At 43.5% G+C, this 21,020-nt stretch overlaps 2 protein-coding genes across 3 annotated transcripts in view; both read right to left on the reverse strand.

Moving 5' to 3' along the window:
* The window catches only part of LOC128017810 (uncharacterized), a 176,432-nt gene that overhangs the window by 119,056 nt on the left and 36,356 nt on the right, over positions 1-21,020 (reverse strand). The gene's annotated exons all lie outside the window — the stretch shown is intronic.
* LOC128017795 (serine/threonine-protein kinase Nek10-like) lies at positions 843-19,131 on the reverse strand. The gene is made up of 10 exons (XM_052603337.1): positions 19,006-19,131; positions 18,862-18,931; positions 18,647-18,744; positions 15,897-15,902; positions 10,585-10,668; positions 3,265-3,326; positions 3,084-3,170; positions 2,926-2,980; positions 2,047-2,235; positions 843-1,897 (listed from the first exon to the last, which is right to left on the reverse strand). Exons 1-10 carry the CDS (start codon positions 19,129-19,131, stop codon positions 977-979), a joined length of 1,698 nt encoding a protein of 565 aa, XP_052459297.1. The 3' UTR covers positions 843-976.

Consider the following 21,020-nt stretch of genomic DNA (forward strand, 5'->3'; position numbering starts at 1 on the left):
TGGATGAACAAGCTTTGATGAATTTGCTAGAATTAATTGTCACTTTCTTGGTTGGGAGCATCAGTACAAATGTGTTGAAAACTAGGATCTCGGGGGAAAGATGCAGGTACTCAGTGTAATCAGTGTGTATTTTGCTACTTGACTTGCATCCAAAGACAATTAATTCCTGAAATATTTCACACTTTAACAAAATGATGTTTGAATGGATAAATACTCATTTATTTGTATTTGTTATATGATTAAAAGTTCTAAATTAACTGTTTCTTGAAAAACTAAACACATCCTAATGTCTTCTCATTAATTGTTTATTGAGCATATATTTTAATGACAAATCAATTGATATTTTCTTGAAAATTACCATTTGTGATTGTAGTTACTCTGCAGAAAAAAAATAAAAAAAATTAACAGACATATGGCATACTCAAGACATTTTTGTGATTACATTTCAATTATTCTAGATTTAAAAACACAGAACACAATTATTATTATTATTATTATTATATATTTATTATTATTATTATTATTATTATTATTATTATTATTATTATTATTATTATTATTATTATTATCATTATTATATATATTTTTTTAATTATGCATTTAGCAGATGCTTTTATCCAAAGTGACTTACAGTGCACTCAGGCTAACATTATTTACCTAACATGTGTTCCCTGGAAACTGAACCCACAACCTTGCGCTGCTAAGCAATGCTCTACCACTTGAGCCATAAAAACACTAATTACATTAAATTGATTAATTGATAATTAAAATACGATCACTGGAAGTGCAACGAGATAAATGCTTCTTTATTTTCATCTTCAAAAGTTTTCACTGATTAATAACCATACTAGAAATTACATAATAAAAACCCAGAATATATGCTCAACTATTCCCAGTTATGTGCTTCTACTATAATCAATACTTGTATGCTGAAGGAATATACTGAGTGTTATATAGACTGCCACTCTCGTAATTTTTAATTGTAACTGTTTGGTAGCTCAGTTCTAAGTCTTTCCAGTTCTTCATTTAATTCTTTCATTTTCTCATGTAGCTCATCTACAGTGTCCCTTATTTTGATCACAAACTTCAAGATTTCAGACTGCAGCTTTGTTTGCTGATTTTGTGCGTCACTGTGCCCTGATTCACTCTCAGCTGACCTAGTGGTTGATTCTTGTCTGGTCGCCATTGAAGCATAATCAGTGCGGAGTTTGTGAATTTCTTTGGAGTCGAGGGCAATAAAGAAGATATCAACAGCTACAAAAAGTCCAGACAGAACCCCTGTAACCTCTCCAGCAACACGAACAGATCTTGCGGTCTGAGCTGCAACTTTCCCAATACTTGCGACTTCAGCTAAACGTATGAGCTCTGAAATCCCTCCCAGCCCTCGTACAAGTCGAGCTCCAGCATTTGCAAACACATTCTCATCAGACTGTGCATTGGACAATGATATTCTGCTATTGTTTAATTTCATTTGTTCAATTTCCACTGCTATTTGGATGATTTGGATGCAGCAGCTTATGGAGGTAATTTTTTCTTGTAACTCTGCAATAATCATTTTGATCTTTTGGCGGTTTGAACGCTGGTTAACCATCTTTGTCACATTGCTCACACCAGCTGTGACTCCACCAGCGACTGCCACACCGATTCCCACTCCTGTTACAATCAGAGAAGCTCCGAGAGTGAAAGGAGTGAGAATAAGTCCAACAATAGATGTGATTCCTCCAGCCAGGCCTACTACTCCTCCTGTGAGACTGCCAACCGTTGTGTTGTAGTAGACTGTCTCCAAACCATCAGCCAGCTCTTCCAGTACCTTTAGACTGACTTTAGCCTCTTTAGCTGTCTCTTGACTGTCTTCATAATTTTTACGCACATTAAGCTCTTTAATAGTTTGTGTGCTCTGAAAAAAAAAAAAAAGTTTTATGAAATATTTTTTGTTTGACAGTTCAGTGTTTTGTTCAATTTAATTTCATTTACATCATTGCCAGTGTCTAAAACATTCAGTGTACAGGAAAATATATGAAAAAGTGAACATTTTAATAAACTAACCTTTTCATAAAGGTGTTTAATAATGAAAGGCCTCATCAAGATCTCACTGACAGACGGTCGATTCGCTGGATCAATCTGAAGTGTGTCTGTTACCAGCTGACGAAGGTCCTTAGAGAAGGTATGTGGCATAGCTTTGTAGGAGCAGCTCAGTATCTTTGAAATAATCTCAACTGTGTTTCTTCCTGAAAACTAAAGACAGGGGAAAAAAATCGTCTTCTAGTTTGTAAAATAATAATAATAAAAATCACTGGACAAAAATCTGTTTTCTGAGACAAAACAATCAGCCCAATTTCAAGTCCAAATCAAAGTTGAGTTAGATTAGTTAACATCTCTTTAATCTTCATTTGACCCTCTAACTCTTGCAGTCTCTATTCTATTTCTATTATTCCTATTGTAAAGCCTCTAACACTAGCATTCTCTATTCTATCTACTTTTCTACTATTCTATCTCTATAGGTTTCTTTTTTTCTTTTTTTCATTCCTTTGGCTCATTTTATTTATTTTATTTTATTTCATACCCACTTTTCCAGACAAGTGTAACGATTCACTCACAATGCTATATGATTCATGATATGATTTTCTTTTTTTTTCTTCTTTTTTTATTGTAACTTACAGCAATTGGGAGTAGTGAGTAGTTTATGTGAGCTTGCAAGGTGCTATATGATTAAATAAAAAACAAGATGAGCGAAACAACGAATGTACTGACTGACCGATATTTTAATATCATCTAGGATTTCTAGTCGAGTGATAGATTCTCAATGAGAGTAACCTGGAATATATCTATATTACAAAATCAGTGTACTTTTAATATTGTTTTATTAAAGCTTAAAGTTTTATTAAAGTAAACATTTTCAATTTGATGAAAGAAAAACAATCTTACAGCACACTTCTGCATGCACATCTCATAGATGATACAGCCCAGACTCCAGATTTCACTGTAAAGAAGTCAAGATTATGAAGGGTAGAGTTTCAATATTCAGCTATGGAAACTGTTTAGTCATAATAGTATAAATATCAGAAATGTTTTATGTTTATTACGATTTGTCATCATAAGGTCTGTTGCTCAAAATCTCAGGAGGAACGTATGAGAGAGCTTCAGTTTTTGTTGTTTGTGCATCATTGGACCTGATAGGAACATAAATACATTACAGATCACAATATTGCATGTCAATTTTTCATAGTCAAGCCACACTTTGAATTAAATGAGCACATGCAGTACCATTCATGAATCTTTCCAAACTCTCCCAGACGAATGGTTCCACATGCAGTGAAAAATACACTCTGTTATAACACAAAACACATTTAGTCAGTTTCATTTTAGCAAAGTTTTGGTTATAGCTGCAATATTAAATTAAAATAATTAAGGTGAGACACTAAGGTGGAAAGGAAACATCAAAAATACACTATCTGCGTCTGTAGATTTCAAATACAACACATACGACACAAGGCCACTTTATCAAAATGAGATTTTCTCCTGCACCGAGCCAGTAAAAACCACTTTAGGAGCACTTACATACATACACTGCACATACAACACACTTTATAGTTTTCATCCTTTCTATAGACTATCCTGGAGGTTTACACAGGGGTTTGTCCATATATAACTTGCATGATTTTATCCAACATTTTATTTAAAAAGAAATGGTTTGAATCTACATTTTTCTGGATGTTGAAGGTATTTTCAGATTTACCCTATATAAAAGATTTCCCCTGCAAAGATTACACTAAAACCAAAGCATATATAATAATCAAACAAAATATTTTATGAGCGGGGCTAAAATATTTTTATTGATTTAATTGTCAAATATATATATATATATATATATATATATATATATATATAAAAACAAGAAGATAACCCCTTTACAATGTAGAGTGCTTAGAAAAGCAGAAAAGCGCTATATAAGTGTAATGAATTATATAAATGTGATGAATAAATCTTCATCTGGCATTAGGGAAGAGTACATGTGTCAGACACAGACGAGGACACAGAGGATTCAGTGATAAGGTAGTTTAATGTGAATCAGAGGTTTCAGACACAGGTGAATCTTGACACGTAGACAGAACGGTGACAACACAACTTCCTTTTCGGTGAACGGTGATCCAGAGGGTACTCGGATGAAGACGATGGGAACAGGTAGACAGACGAGGATGAAGAGGGTTCAGTAGCTCAGGTAGGTTTACTAATGGCGTTCAGGCAGGTGAGGAGATCGGTGCAAGACCAGACGATGAGTGATGGTGACTGATGGCTTTATATGTGGTTCTGGTGATGATGCACAGGTGTTCAGAATTCGGGTGATTGGGGACGAGTGGGTGTGGCGTAAGTGTCCGATTCCGGGAGTGTAGAAGGTGTGGCTGTGACAGTACCCCCTCCTCCACGGGCAGCTCCTGATGGCTGGGATCTTGTGCGACGACGGGGTCTACCTCGGCCACGGGGAGCGGGGCGGTCTGGATGGTCTTGATGAAAGTCAGTGAGAAGGCTGGGGTCCAGGATGTCGTTACGATTAACCCAGCAACGCTCCTCCGGGCCGTAGTTTTCCCAGTCCACAAGGTACTCCAGTTGAGGACCCCGTCGTCGAGAGTCGAGGATAGCTCTCACCCGGAAGATGTCGTTGTCGTCTTCGATGGCCGGAGGAGGAGGTACGGCATCATCACCAGGTTCTGTGGATGGAGGAGACAAAGGTTCAGTGAAGGGTTTGAGGAGTGAGACATGGAATGAAGGTGAGATACGGTACTGTGCAGGGAGTTGGAGTCTATAGGTCACTTCATTCAGTTGCCGTTCAATAGAGAATGGTCCGATGTATCGGGGACTCAGCTTACGGCAGGGCAGCCGGAGGCGGATGTCCCTCGTCGAGAGCCAGACTTGTTGTCCAGGTTGGTATTGCGGCGTGGGTCCTCGACGAGCGTCCGCTTGCTCCTTATGCCTCCGCACTGCCCGCTGGAGATGCACGTGAGCCGAGTCCCAGACCCTCTCGCTCTGTCGGAACCAGTGATCTACCGCTGGGACCTCCGAGGGCTCACCTGACCATGGGAAGAGCGGAGGTTGGTATCCAAGGACACATTGGAAGGGGGTGAGCCCGGTGGTAGATTGCTGGAGGGAGTTCTGAGCGTATTCGGCCCAGGGTAGGTACTGGCTCCAACAGTCCTGGTTACGGTGGCAGTAAATCCTCAGGAACCTCCCCAGCTCCTGAATCTTACGCTCCGTCTGGCCGTTGGTCTGAGGATGGTATCCCGAGGAGAGACTGACGGACACCCCTAGAAGACGGAAGAAAGCTGACCAGACTCTGGAGATGAATTGGGGGCCTCTGTCGGAGACGATATCTTCTGGGATGCCAAAGTGACGGAAGACGTTGTGGAATAGTGCCTCTGCCGCTTCAAACGCAGTGGGGAGTCCTTTGAGAGGGATGAGTTTACATGATTTTGAAAACCTGTCGACCACTACCAGTACACAGGTGTAGCCTTGAGAGAGAGGGAGGTCAGTCATGAAATCAATGCCGATATGGGTCCATGGACGTTCAGGAATGGGCAGAGGCACCAGTTTACCTTCCGGGAGTCTTCTAGGGGTGTCTGCTATGGCGCAGACGGAGCATCCTTTGAGGTAGCGGACCGTATCCAGAGCCATCGATGGCCACCAGTAACGCTGTTGTAGGAGCGAGAGGGTCCGCCTCCTGCCTGGGTGTCCAGAGCCCGGAGAGGTATGAGCTAAGTCCAGGAGGGTAATCCGATGTTGAGGGGGGACGAAGAGTTTCCCTTCTGGACCTCCCGGCGGAGCAGGGTGTTGAAGGTTTTCTTGTTCAATCAGATGATCAATATTCCACTGGATAGGACTAACTATCATGGCTGGAGGGAGGATTGGTTCTGGAGATTCGGGTTCGGGATCTGCTTGATGAAGACGGGAGAGGGCATCGGCTCTATTGTTCTGGGAGCCAGGGCGATAGGTGACCTTGAAGTCGAATCTCGTGAAGAACAAGGCCCATCTAGCTTGGCGTTGATTCAGTCTTTTGGCTTCACGGAGGTATTCCAGGTTCCGGTGGTCAGTTACCACCTCGAAAGGGAACTGGGCTCCCTCCAGCCAGTGACGCCATTCTTCCAGAGCCAGCTTAATGGCCAGTAGTTCACGGTTACCGATGTCATAATTCTGCTCCGCCGGGGATAGCTTCTTCGAGAAGAAGGCACATGGATGGAGTCGTGGTGGATTCCCCTGCCGCTGGGAGAGGACAGCTCCGACCCCGGTAGATGAGGCGTCCACTTCCACGATGAATTGGTGGCTGGGATCAGGGTGGATGAGGATTGGAGCGGTCTTGAAGGCTTGTTTGAGCAGGTGGAAAGCTTCAGTGGCCTCGGGGTTCCAGGACAGAGACTTGGGCCGGTTCCGGAGGAGAGAAGTTAGAGGGGAGCTGAGTAAACTGTAGTCCTTGATGAATCTTCGATAAAAGTTGGCAAAGCCCAGGAAGCGTTGAAGTTCTTTAATGGAGCCGGGTTGAGGCCAGTGTGTGATGGCGTCCACCTTCCCCTGGTCCATCTTCACGCCACGTGGGTCGATGATGTAACCTAGGAAATGGACTGAGGGCGTGTGGAACTCACATTTTTCGGATTTGAGGTAAAGGTGGTGTTCCTGGAGTTTTCGGAGTACGAGGATGACATGATGGATATGTTCTTGCTTGGATGTGGAGTAGATGAGGATGTCGTCGATGTAGACAATTACGAACTGGTTAAGGTATTCTCTGAAGACTTCATTCATGTAGTTTTGGAAGACGGATGGACTGTTGGATAACCCATACGGCATGATCCGGTATTCATAGTGCCCGGAAGGAGTGATGAAAGCGGTCTTCCATTCGTCCCCCTTCCGGATGCGGATTAGGTTGTAGGCGCTCCTCAAGTCCAGTTTCGTGAAGATCCTGGCTCCGCGTAGTTGTTCCAACGCCGCTGGGACCAGGGGAAGAGGATAACTGAATTTGACGGTTTGTGAATTGAGGTGGCGATAATCGATGCACGGCCTCAAGCCTCCGTCCTTCTTGGCCACGAAGAAGAAGCTGGAAGCGGCAGGGGAAGTAGATGGTCGGATGAACTCCTGAGCGAGGGCTTCCTGTATATACTCCTCCATGGCCTTCTGCTCCGGGATGGACAGGGGATAGATTCGTCCTTTAGGAAGGGTTGCTCCAGGCAGGAGGTCAATAGCGCAGTCCCATGGCCTATGAGGTGGTAGCTTCGTTGCCAACCACTTACTGAACACATCCTGGAACGCCCGATATTCAGGAGGGATGATATGATCCATCTTTGTGTCGGGGCTCTCCACTGATGTGGACTGGACCGGTAGGGAAGACTTCCTTAAGGGAGGACTGACCTTGGGGATTTTAGCTGGAGGAGTGATGCAGGTATGATGGCAGGACATTCCCCATTTCAGGATCTCGCCAGTGGGCCAATGGATGTGAGGTTGGTGGAGGTTAAGCCAGGGGCGTCCCAGGATGATGTCTGCGGTGGATTCCTCCAGCACCATGAACGTGATGTCTTCCTCGTGCAGGAGTCCCACGCGGAGGATGATTGTGGGGGAGAAATAGTGGACACGACCCTTGCCCAGCGGCTTTCCCTGTATGGTGGTTACTTTGAGTTCGACAGGGCTTCGGTGATGTTTGGCGTTGAGACGAGTTAAGGTTTGCCGGTTGATGAAGTTCCCCGCCGAACCGGAGTCGATGAAGGCTTGTACTGAAACAGAAGAGCAAAGGTGTCTTAGAGTAACCCAGGTCTTAGTTAGAGGAGCAGTTTGAGGAGGTATATGGATGGTACTCACCGCTGGGCGTGGAGGTCGAACTGGACAGGATGGTAAGAGGTGTCCATCTCCCCCACAATAGAGACATAGCCCGGCGTTGATCCTCCGCTGACGTTCCGATGTGGACAGATGGTGAGAGTCCACTTGCATGGGTTCAGGTGCTGGAGGAGCGACAGATGGTGTAGCGGGCGGAGGAAGTACAGCGGGAGTGAGCTGATGACAGGCAGTGAGTCTCTGGGCAACTCGAATGGATTTCTGAATGAGATTCTCAAGTCCCAGTGAGTCTTCGTACACAACAATCAAACTTTGTATCTTGTCATTCAATCCGTGGCGATATGCGGTAATTAGGGCAGTTTCATTCCAGCCGCTTATGTAAGCGAGAGTACGGAAGCGTATGGCATAATCACCCACAGATTCATCTCTCTGTTGGTGAATGGTAAATAATTGGTCATGGACAGACAATGCAGAAGTTTGATGGCCAAAGACGGATTTTAACTGGGAACAGAAGTTAGTGACGGATCCAAGGGCAGGTGAGTTCGAGTCCCAGAGAGATTGAGCCCATTGGAAGGCCTTACCTGAGAGTAGGTTGATGATGAAGGCAACTCGACTGCATTCGGAGGTGAATAAATGAGAGTTGGATTCCATATAGAGGGAACACTGTAGCAGGAACCCGCTGCAATCCTCCGCCGTGCCGCTGTATGTCGCTGGTTTGGCCATGGGACTCGCAGGGGCAACTGAAGAAGTGACCGGAGTTGTAGCGGTGTTTGAGTTGTCGACAGCCGGTGAGGAAAGAGGAGTTTGTTGCATCAGTGAGGACCGTACAGCGTGAACCAGTTGCGTGAAGGGATCCGCGGTGCGGTCCTCGCCCGTGTCCGAAGAGCTCTGCATGCGGTCTGGTCTTCTGTCAGACACAGACGAGGACGCAGAGGATTCAGTGATAAGGTAGTTTAATGTGAATCAGAGGTTTCAGACACAGGTGAATCTTGACACGTAGACAGAACGGTGACAACACAACTTCCTTTTCGGTGAACGGTGATCCAGAGGGTGCTCGGATGAAGACGATGGGAACAGGTAGACAGACGAGGATGAAGAGGGTTCAGTAGCTCAGGTAGGTTTACTAATGGCGTTCAGGCAGGTGAGGAGATCGGTGCAAGACCAGACGATGAGTGATGGTGACTGATGGCTTTATATGTGGTTCTGGTGATGATGCACAGGTGTTCAGAATTCGGGTGATTGGGGACGAGTGGGTGTGGCGTAAGTGTCCGATTCCGGGAGTGTAGAAGGTGTGGCTGTGACAACATGTAGGTCGCACATACGCCTTGAATTGTTTTTACACTAATTCGTTTGTCCACAAGGTGGCTTCACTGGCCCAGGACGTTGTTTCACAGCCAAAAAAGAAAAGACTGAACAACACCAACCCACCGCAGAAAGGCTGCATGTTCGGCTGAGCCCATGGACTGTATAAAACATCAGTTTTCCGAAGAGCGTTTTTAAAGCCAAAAGTTTTAAAGCCATCTCCATCTTCCCCCTCACAGGTGTCTTGAAGGGCAAAATGAGCTATCTGGACAGTAATCATTTTTTTAACCAGGCTGTAAAGGTTTTTTTTTTTTTTTTTTTGCTGTAAAGTTGGATATTTTTAACATGGGGAGTCTATGGAATTGACTCCCTCTTGCAGCCAACCTCTAGGTGCCAGTTGATAAATTATAGTTTGAGTCACTTCCTGTATGGGCTTCACAAGAGAGAGTGGGAGGTTGCCGCTTGGCTCAGCCGCTTCAGACAGTGCGCTAGTATAGCTCTTCAACCGACAAAAGCCTACTAAATGTAAAAAAAAAAGAAACTAGGGGTGCTCCGATCACGATCGGGCCGATCGTCTATGTGAAATCAGCACCTGATGGAATTAACTGCTGATTAGAAAACCGGCTTTACTGACGAGATGCGCATAACGATCGGCCCGATCGTGATCGGAGCACCCCTAAAAGAAATGTATTTCAAATATGCTGTAATGCTGAATGGCTATAATTAATGGCTAAAATGGAGGTAAAATGGAGATAAAAAATATAATGCAATAGAGATATCATTAGCAGTATTGGTATCAAAAATACTGGCCATTGTTAATAATAGGCTACTCTGTAAGGAGAAGCCATTAGATATATTTTAAATATACATTTAATTTGGAGGTTCAATGTGAAATTATGACAATATACTAATATGCATTTAATCATGATTTATTATTTTTTATTATTATTATTATTATTATTATTATTATTATTATTATTATTATTATTATTATTATTATTATTATTATAAATTTTGATGTTGGTATTAGTCCAAAAGATATCGGGACTATATTAAACTATATTAAAATAGGAAACATATATTTAATATTTCACATTATTACTGGTTTATTTTGGTCAAATAAATGCAGCCTTAAAGAGCATAAGAGCATAAGAGAGAAAAAAAAAAAAAAAAAAAAACATTCGAACTGATTTTGAATGGTAGCCTATATATAAAAAACTATATTAATGCACCAATTGACACAGACACACACACACACCACTTGCACACAAATCAGAATAAACATATCTAATTAGTTATCAGCTTCACAACAAACTTTATATTGCTTTCAAAAAAACAGTGAAGCCAGTTTTATAGCTGCGAGACAGAAGTCTTTTATTTCACCAGAAAGTTTAGTTTTGACATTCTGAATAAATGTTGCACATATAACATTAAAATAAAAAATGAACAAATGTTATTTAAATGTTAATTTTGTACCTTTGGCTGTAGGTTTTCATGGAGGATCTGTTGATCATGCAGGTGCTTTAATGCCAAGCAGATCTTCACAGTCCAGTCCAGAATCTGTAAGTGCAAAAATAAAAAAAAAACATTTCAGTGAAAAGTTTTGTAGTACCGCATTGTAAAAAATAAAGCAAATATTGAAATATATAGTGACATAATAATACTAATAAATTTTTTTCAGTAAATAGTAAATGGATTTTTAACCTTAATTATTCATATATTTGTAAGGTGTAATGCTCCTTCCTGATTACTATCACTGCTACACCAAACTATCCATCAACTTCCACACAGTCACCATTCACACTACACTTACTCTCCTCTGAGTTTAATCACACCTCATTACCACACTCATCAAGAACTGCACTTAAACCCATCTCTCTCTCTCTCTCTCTCTCTCTCTCTCTCTCTCTCTCTCTCTCTCTACCTCTCTCTCTTCAATGCTGTGATTAGTTACTATTCGGTAGTTTAATATTGTACTAGAAATTGTACAAAATAACTTTTAATTGGACAGTGGTTTATGTGGAAGGAGTAATTATTTTATATATATATATATATATATATATATATATATATATATATATATATATATATATATATATATATATATATATATATTTGTTTGTTTGTTTGTACACTATGCCTTTGTCTTAATTCCATGCATTGCAAAATTTCAAAATCCCTGGAAGTTCTTTGGACTGGTATTCTTAAGATTTTGGTAGCCAGAGATTTTTTTTTGATTAGGTTGGTTCCTCCAAAAGAAAACGAGCCATTTGCAGCAGACGAGTGGCACTGATTCTCATGTTTGTTCCCTGCATGAGTGTTTGCTCAGGAAATTTGCTCGGCAGTGCAGGGGCGGAACCAGGGGTGGCCGTGGCCACCAATTACCTAATCTTGGCCACCTCACTGTCCTCCAAGCTGACTGGGCAATAAAACTACAGTGAGCCCCTTTATTAAAACACCTGGAGGTGGGGAATAATACACAAATTGTTATAATAATAACACAAATTGTTCAGGTTACAAATATAACCATGGTTCCCTGAGTAGGGAACAAGACACTGCGTTCTCTACGGGCCGCTATGGGAGACACATCGTTGTGACCCGTGTCTGAAGCATACATTGAAAAAACACCAACAAGTTGGCCGGCGACAGCCTCTGACGACACTACCGGCGCGACTATAAATCAGCCCCGAGAGAGCACGTCATTATCTTCTTCATCTGAAGCTTGCGTCCGAAGCATGGCAGGGAGCTAGACGATGCAGTGTCTCGTTTCCTACTCAGGGAACCATGGTTACATTCATAACCTGAGATATTCCCTTTCAAGGGAACTGCAAAATACGTCCTCCAGGGGTCGCTATGGGGAACAGTATACCAACGCCGCCATGCTGAGGGGAGTGCAGGCCAGAATCATGGCGAACATTAACTACCAACTTTCCCATTTCCATGGCAGTTGCCCCTGGGACATTGGACTGCTGCCTGTGACATTACCCCTTACAGCCAAGGGCCTAGGCTACATACCCAACTTACTTGTTAGGGCCTCAGCCCAGGGTAGAGCTGAAGGCTTGGAATCATGAAGATTCCTTTAAAGGGATACTGCAAATAAACTATAATTTTATACTTAGTTTTGCCTGTCACAAAGGGGCTACCACTTGCTTTTGCATAAACTTGCTGAAGGAGATGTCTCAAAAGATCCCTAGTAGCAACACCCTGTTTAGATAGGTATTCGAGGATACATAGGTGGAGTGGCGCCCAAGATGAACGGGGCTTTTACCAACACAATAAAGGGCATGAAGGAACCGTGCGAAGCCCTCACCATTTAGGATTTTAGAAAGAATGCAGAGCACTAATGTGCAAACTTACCAAAGTGTGGATTTCAGAAAGTGCACAAAGACTTCACATGCACACTTAACATAATATGGATTTTAAATACTTTTCTAAGGAGGGGGCTCTCATGGCACTCATAGATGGAATGGTCCATCCCAAAACAATATGTTTGAGAGTCATCAACTCGATCTGTGGAAATAATGCTGGAGCGCTCTGGGGAAAAAAAACAGAGAACTCAATCTCACATGACAGGAGAACTCAGAGTTAAGAAAGAGAGTAGCACACTCATAGGCAACCCTTCTTGGTAAAGGGGAGCGCTGCTAAATTACCATGAGAACAGCCCAATTAGCCCCTCATGTTGAGGGAAACGATTCTTGAAGTGAATAGATAAATGCACACTGGCCTAAGGAACCAAGGTCTAACCCTCTCAAGAAAGGGAATGAAGCTGAGCGCATAACCCTTACTCAGAAGGGTATCAGAAAGTGTGCAGAGTCTTGCATGCACATTTACCACTTATGTGGATTTTAGAAAGTGTGCAAAGTGTTCAACATGCACACTGACCACCATGTGGTTTTCAGAAAGTACACATAGCTTAGCGTGTGTACTTAAAAGTTCCTAAGCATCGCAGAGGTGCCGAATCGCACGGGAAAGGCAAGCTCAAATGATCAAACCTCTGAAGAGGTGAGCATGACCTGCATATTCAAGAAAACTTTCGTAACTGATACCTCCACTTCCGGTTTGATGCATCAGCAACAACCAAGCGGCCAGGAAGCCCCTCAGGGTGACCTGTCCAGACATCCATGAAATCCCTTGCAGTGCCGTGCCGGGCCTGATGATCAAGAAGGCTCCCACAGAAATCTATGATCTAGCTGCCTGATTGTCATTATCATAACTTTATTGTCATTGCACATGTGGGCACAAGGCAACGAAATACAGTGCCTACATAACCACCAGCAATTTGATACATATATAAGTTTATACAGCATGGATCATACTGACCCACCCTGATTCCTGTGCTGGAGCCCCACTCAAGGGGTGACTCCTTTTAGTCCGGACCATCAGTAAGTTGGTTACTATTAATATAGAACCAACCAAAAGGAGACTGCATAGGAGACTGTTATGCAAGAAGTTCCCACCTAACCTCGGCCAGGTGCAGAGCTGGTGGTTACAGGGGAATTAGGAAGGGGATCATATGGGCAGATGTAAAAAAACCCAAAGAGAATGAGTAGATATTAAGAATCACTCTGATTCGGATGAGAACGCTGATGCCTCCTCTGGATCACATCTCTTAGGTCTTGCCTACCTCCCCGTGACCCAAGATTCATTTTACCCCTACCAGCAGGTGGAGGAGGAGCGTGAGTGAGCACGACAGTAGCCTTCTGGGCCCGTCTCTGATACTCAGATTGAGACAGGCCAGGATCCCTATGTTGTTTGGCCTCAGACCTGTACCTTCATGGAACAAAGGATCTGAAAGCAGCTGAGCACGCCTTCGCCTCCATGAACTTCTCGATTACTGCCTTACCGGAGATACCAAAAAGTTTGGAAGGCGAAACCTGAGCTTCGAGAAGAAAGCCTTTTCTTTCTTCTTGATGTCTGTCAGGTTCACCATTTATCCTTTTATACGTAGTGACGTCAGAGGCTGTCGCCGGCCAACTCGTTGGTGTTTTTTCAATGTATGCTTTAGACGTGGGTCACGACGAGGTATCCCCCATAGCGACCCCTAGAGGACGCAGTTCAAAGTTGTCCTTGAATGGGAAATCTCAATTACGGGTAAGTATAAATTAATTGTACTCAGTTGTGTTTTAGGCACTAAAACAGTCCAATACTTTATAGTCAATCACATTTTTATATTAAAAAATAATGATGGTTGCTGGCCCCTTATGAAAACATCATGGCTGCAGGGGGAAGCACGAAGGCATTCAGCTTGGCCAATTCCTTTGCACAGAGTGTGCGTGATCGAATACGAAAGCGAAAGTAAAACACAGGCATTCAAAAGTGATTTCAATTGGCAGCATTTTGAGAACGGCTCCCTGATGTGCGCAAATTAGGCTACGTATAAAAATATCTCCCAATATCGAACCCATCGTTTGCTGGACTATCTTTTATTTTGTATCTGTCACGTTAGTGTTACGGGAAACACAGGAAAAGGAACCAATTTGCAGGTACGTCGTTTATTAAAGGGGTAATCCAATAGAGTAAACAGTCCAGGCAGGGTCAAAACCAGCAGATCAAAGCAGACATAAACAAGACACTAACGCAAGGCAAGACAAGGATGACGGGAATGAATAACGGTAACATTTAAACAAGGACTCCGTAACACAGACTAAGACAGACTGGGTATTTATACACAGAAGGATAATGGGGAAACAGGAGACAGGTGGGGGAAACAATCAATTACGTAACAAGGAGGAAGGTGACCATATAAGGATACAGGAAGTGCTCTGGGACAGACACCGTGAGAAGGAGGACATCTAGTGGAACCCCGGGGAACAACAACCCAGACACTGTGACAGTACCCCCCCTCTACGGAGCGGCTCCCAGACGCTCCAAGACAAAACACAACACAGAGACCAGGAGGGAGGCGGACAGGTGGAGGCTCAGGGGGAGGGACGGAGGGCCGGAAAAGGAACACATGGGGGACAAACACCAGAAATGAAAACATAAAACAGGGAGACCAGGAGGGAGGAGGACCGGAGGAGGTACAGGGGGAGGGACGGAGGGCCAGACAAACTGAGGGGAACAGACAGAAAGATAACAAAACCCAAAACAACCCACAGAAATCCCTGAAGGACCTGTTGAGGCGCCCACCAGGACGGAGCGGAAGACCACCACAGCCTTGTGGTCAAAGTCAAAGGCCTCCCGGGCGGAGAGGAAGACCACCACAGCCTTGTGGTCAAAGTCAGAGCCCTCCAGGGCGGAGCAGAAGACCACCACAGCCTTGTGGTCAAAGTCAAAGCCCTCCAGGGCGGAGCAGAAGACCACCACAGCCTTGTGGTGAAAGTCAGAGCCCTCCAGGGCGGAGCAGAAGACCACCACATCCACGTGGTCAACGTCGGAGTCCCCCAGAACGGAGCAGCAGACCACCCAGTGACTTGACTTGGCTCTGGAGGGTAATTGGTGACTAGCCCTGGCTCTGGAAGGTCCTCGGTGACTGGCCCTGGCTCTGGAGGGTCCTCGGTGACTGGCCCTGGCTCTGGAACAGCCTCGGGCACCGCCTTGGCATCAGGCACCGCCTCGGCCTCCAGAACTGGATTGGGCGCCGCCTCGGCCTCTGGAACAGCCTCGGGCACCGCCTCGACCTCCGGAACAGCCTCGGGCACCGCCTCGGCATCGGGTGCCACCTCGGCCTCTGGAATAGCGTCGGGCACCGCCTCGACCTCCGGAACAGCCTCGGGCACCGCCTCGGCCTCGGGTGCCACCTCGGCCTCTGGAACAGCAATGGGCGCTGCCTCGACCTCGGGCACCACCTCGGCCTCTGGAACAGCGTCGGGCACCGCCTCGGTAACTGCATTGGGAACAGCCTCGGGCACCGCCCCGGCCTCCAGAACTGGATCGGGCGCCGCCTTGGCATCAGGCACCGTCTCGGCCTCCAGAACTGGATCGGGCGCCGCCTCGGCCTCTGGAACAGCCTCGGGCACCGCCTTGGTAACTGCCTCGGGAACGGCCTCGGGCACCGCCTCGGCCTCTGGAACAGCAATGGGCGCTGCCTCGACATCAGGCACCGCCTCGGCCTCCAGAACTGGATCGGGCGCCGCCTCGGCCTCTGGAACAGCCTCGGGCACCGCCTCGGCCTCCGGAACAGCCTCAGGCACCACCTCGGTAACTGCCTCGGGAACGGCCTCGGGCACCGCCTCGGCCTCTGGAACAGCAATGGGCGCTGCCTCTACCTCGGGCACCAGCTCGGGCTCTGGAACAGCGTCGGGCACCGCCTCGGTAACTGCATTGGGAACAGCCTCGGGCACCGCCTCGGCCTCCAGAACAGGATCGGGCACCGCCTCGGCCTCTGGAACAGCAACGGGCACTGCCTCGGCCTCCGGAAAAGCATTGGCCACCGCCTCTGCCTCCGGGACAGCATCGTGCACCGCCTCTACCTCCGGGACAGCATTGTGCACCTTATCTGGAGACTCAGGCTTTGAGTCTGCCATCTTGTGCTGTGGCGCTGGGCTGGCGGCCATCTCGTGCTGTGGCGCTGGGCTGGCGGCCATCTTGTGCTGTGGCGCTGGGCTGGCGGCCATCTTGTGCTGTGGCGCTGGGCTGGCGGCCATCTCATGCTGTGGCGCTGGGCTGGCGGCCATCTCGTGCTGTGGCGCTTTGCTGGCAGCCATTTTGTGTTGTGGCGCTGGGTTGGCGGCCATCTTGCACTCTGGCGCTGGACCGGTGGCCAATTTGGGCATTGGCGCTGGGTTGGCGGCCATCTTGTACTGTGGCGCTGGGCTGACGGCCATCCTGGGCAGTGGTGCTGGGCTGACGACCACCCTGCCGGAAGAGACAGGAGTGGCTGGGGCATCCCACCGACACCGAAACTGCAGGTAGCGCACGAATTCCCAGAACTCCAGCGTCTCCAACTGCTCCATCTCTGCCTGAGGCACTGGATCATCCAGGCCGCCATTGAAGTGGTCCTTAAGGGCCGCATCATTGTATCCCAGGCCTTCAGCCAGGGACCAGAACACTTGAGCCAGGGCACCCACTTCGTTGCCCTCTTGACGGAGGGCGGTCAACCGAAGATACTTGACCCGCCTCTCCGCCATCTTGGCTGGGGAACGGAAAATTGACATACCGCTGGTTCCTATGTTGACGGAGTCCTTCTGTCACGTTAGTGTTACGGGAAACACAGGAGAAGGAACCAATTTGCAGGTACGTCGTTTATTAAAGGGGTAATCCAATAGAGTAAACAGTCCAGGCAGGGTCAAAACCAGCAGATCAAAGCAGACATAAACAAGACACTAACGCAAGGCAAGACAAGGATGACGGGAATGAATAACGGTAACATTTAAACAAGGACTCCGTAACACAGACTAAGACAGACTGGGTATTTATACACAGAAGGATAATGGGGAAACAGGAGACAGGTGGGGGAAACAATCAATTACGTAACAAGGAGGAAGGTGACCATATAAGGATACAGGAAGTGCTCTGGGACAGACACCGTGAGAAGGAGGACATCTAGTGGAACCCCGGGGAACAACAACCCAGACACTGTGACAGTATCATGCTTGAACATTTTTTTTCACTAATTAATTTGCTTTTTGAATGTTGAAAGAGTACTGTGTATGTTTGAACTTAATAAGACTAAAATAAAAACTGATATTTATTTTTATTTATTCTGTTTTTATTTCTATGTTCAGTTTGTGGAAAGGACTTCAGTTAGGAAATCATAATTCATAATTTATGTACAGTTCTAAGGTCTGACGAGACTCACAAAGGAGAGAAGCCAGTCAGTTGAGTCTTTTGCAAAACCTTTTACAGTGCTTGGATATAACTGCCTTTTAATGCATATGATAATTAATACTCAGTAAAACTAAAATGACATTCATTTCAAGGTGATTAGTTAAAACTTTGCAAAATGCAGCTGCAGAGTATTTTCCCAGTCATGAATTTCATCATTGAGGATTTCTCGTGTTTCCTCTCTTTTGTGAGTTGTCTCATCACTCCCCTAATTATCATTATTATTATTTTTTTATTATTATTAATTTGACTTGTAGGATAATCAAAACAACTTCCCCTCCCTTTCGCACCAAAACCTCTTCTCTTTTTTTCATGAACACATGTTTACTGGCACGAGCTTGCCAATGGCACTGATTGTCAATCACAGAAGATTGACTAATAGCAAACCCCACCCATCCAGCCATCCAATCAATTCCCCATAGACAAAATCAAGTCTCGCCCTACATTTCTTTTTGATTGAGAAGCCATTTCAGATATATGCCACAAGAGGAAAGACAATCACATATTCTGTTTCATGCTGACTTTTTTTTTTAACAAACTTTAACAATTTGAAAACCAGCATATTGAAAACATTTAACCTAACAACACATGAAAACTGCGACAAAATAATAATATCAGTTCGCATTTACAGATAACATTACATTTGTAGATAAATGTCTTCTTTTAAGTTCTTTCTCATTGATCATTTCATCTCTTCCAACTGTAAACCAGTTTAATTATTAAAGTCATGGAAATGGGTTAAATTTTACCTTCTATGAATCTACAAACATACCTCAGAAAATGCAACAGTTCCTTCCTTTTCAGGTTTGATTCTGTGAGTTAGATCTCCACCCTCACTGAGCTCCATTACAAGATACAGACAGTGACGATCTGAAAACAGATTAATGCATTACAGTGTAGTTTAAAATAATTGATTAATTTTTGAATGTGAACACTACCCATTCAAACTAACTGAGTGCAGATCAAGTAATATAAATTTATTTTAACCTTTGATGATTTCCTTATGTTCAACTATGTGTGGATGTTTGAGCTTTTCGAGAAAATTTGATACATCATCCTGAAAACAGACAGATATATATCAGAATTTCTCTTTGCATTTAAACAATATTATAATCAAAGTTTTTGTCTCACCTTGTCAGCGTTCAGCTTTTTAATGATGAACTGATCACCAATTTCATTTTTCACCAGTGTTTTATTCTCTTCTTCACTCACTATTGTGTAGCCTTTGTCTTTTAGAACTGACTGATTGCTCCCCATCTCTGACGATTTCTGACTGAGAAAAGCAGCGGTAAGATCCATAAACAGTATTATTATTATTATTATTATTATTATTATTATTATTATTTAATTAATGAGTTTATAAAGGTTTCATGATGTTTTTTAATACTTTCATCATAAGTTTCCTTATGCTTTCTTAAAAAAGTTTTTCATCTATTTTTCTAATTTTTTTTCTGATCTTTCTCTAATTCAGAATAGTGTTAATTATTATTATTATTATTCATACAGTTTAGTATGTCTTACCCGATCAATGTAAGTTACGGAGAGCGATTCGTCCTTCAGATTCTTCAGCTCCTGTGTTTAGAAATGGTGTAAATGTTATATTGCTCCCCTCCTCTGAGACTTGAGAGAAGATCTCTGTATGTTGCACTGAACAGAACCTGCCGTCAAATGCAATTCATGTTATTATTGTATGGCTAATGAAGGAAAAACAAGGAAGTAGCATAAAGGTGAATGTGTCACATGTGTGCCATATTTTGCCACTCACATTATTATAACAAAACAGTGAACTGGGAAGTTCTGACAAAATTAATCTCATTTGTTTCACTTTGTAAAATGAACAACAAAATAGTGATTATTCTTGGATTGTTGACAGTACTATATAGTACATAATTAATTTTAATTAATTCTTAAATTGAAACATCTCAAGCATGTGAATTCAGAGGAGGACCACCAGACAAATATATTACTTTATGTTGCCAAATGCCAAATTTCAGATGCACTTAAACTCTAGAGCACAACTTATAAACCGTGCCATCCAGACTCATTGAAATACATTGCTCTGGCTACATTTCTATGCACTTTAAGGAAAGAGGTGCTATAATTTTGCTTGTGTTGTAGATGCATGTTTATTAAACAGTCCAGTCTCATAAAACAAAGTTTGTGTGTGATCACATTTTACAACAGTTTGAAAGTGTAAAGTCCAGTAATGGTGTGAAACCAATGGTGTAGTTCCTTGTGATCATATTACAGTATAAACAGTTTTTATTATTTACAAAATAAAAACTGTCCTTGAAGGCTGAGCTCATTAACTTGTCAAACAGGATCTCAAGACAGCAGTACGTTGAAATATAAAAATACCCTGATGGTAAACAATTCACAATGTATGGCATTTATGACCATGAGTGCATACATTTTCATCAATTTCATTTGTTCGTTTTAATTTTTTATAGAGTACCATTAAAACCTGTTAACTGTCACCCTGACCCTCTGTGGGAAGCCTATTATTACTTCACTCTATTACAATTAAATCCTAATCTAATCATGACAAACTATATATTGTTGGAAAGGTCTAAAACTAAATATTAAATAAAATGAATATTTTACCAAGCTTTTTTTTTGTAAAAAATGATGTAGGAAAAGTAATAGATTAATTTATGGCAAGAGTGCACCTCAAAAGAGTTCTGACCTTTGTCAAAAAAAGTCTTCTTTGTTGCCTTTCTCTCTATCACACTTTAGAAATAATCAGAAATTATATATCACTTGAAAACATAAAATCTCAAAATCCATCCTATGAAACCTAATTTAAATTCAAACATTGCATTACCATGAAAATGGTACATCAAAATCATGTTACAAAATGTTTTCAGTCATGAATTATAAAAATGTAAGTTTGGATCATGCACTTTCAGGTCTATGTTAAAAATGTGAGTGATAGTTAACAGGTTAAAACAATACAAAGTTGACCAATGTGCCGTCCAATCAACTAAAGGTAAAAGAGAACAAACTAACAATAACTAATAACAACAACACGAGGTAAACAAGAGCGACGTTGTTAGATCAGTCTATAGAGCCAAAGGCTAACTCTAAGAAATATAATCTCACGTTCATTTTAAAGCAGCTCAGTGAACGGGAAAGTTTAAGATATA

Source organism: Carassius gibelio, chromosome A7, assembly GCF_023724105.1.
Source record: "Carassius gibelio isolate Cgi1373 ecotype wild population from Czech Republic chromosome A7, carGib1.2-hapl.c, whole genome shotgun sequence".
NCBI classification, from domain to species: Eukaryota; Metazoa; Chordata; class Actinopteri; order Cypriniformes; family Cyprinidae; genus Carassius; species Carassius gibelio.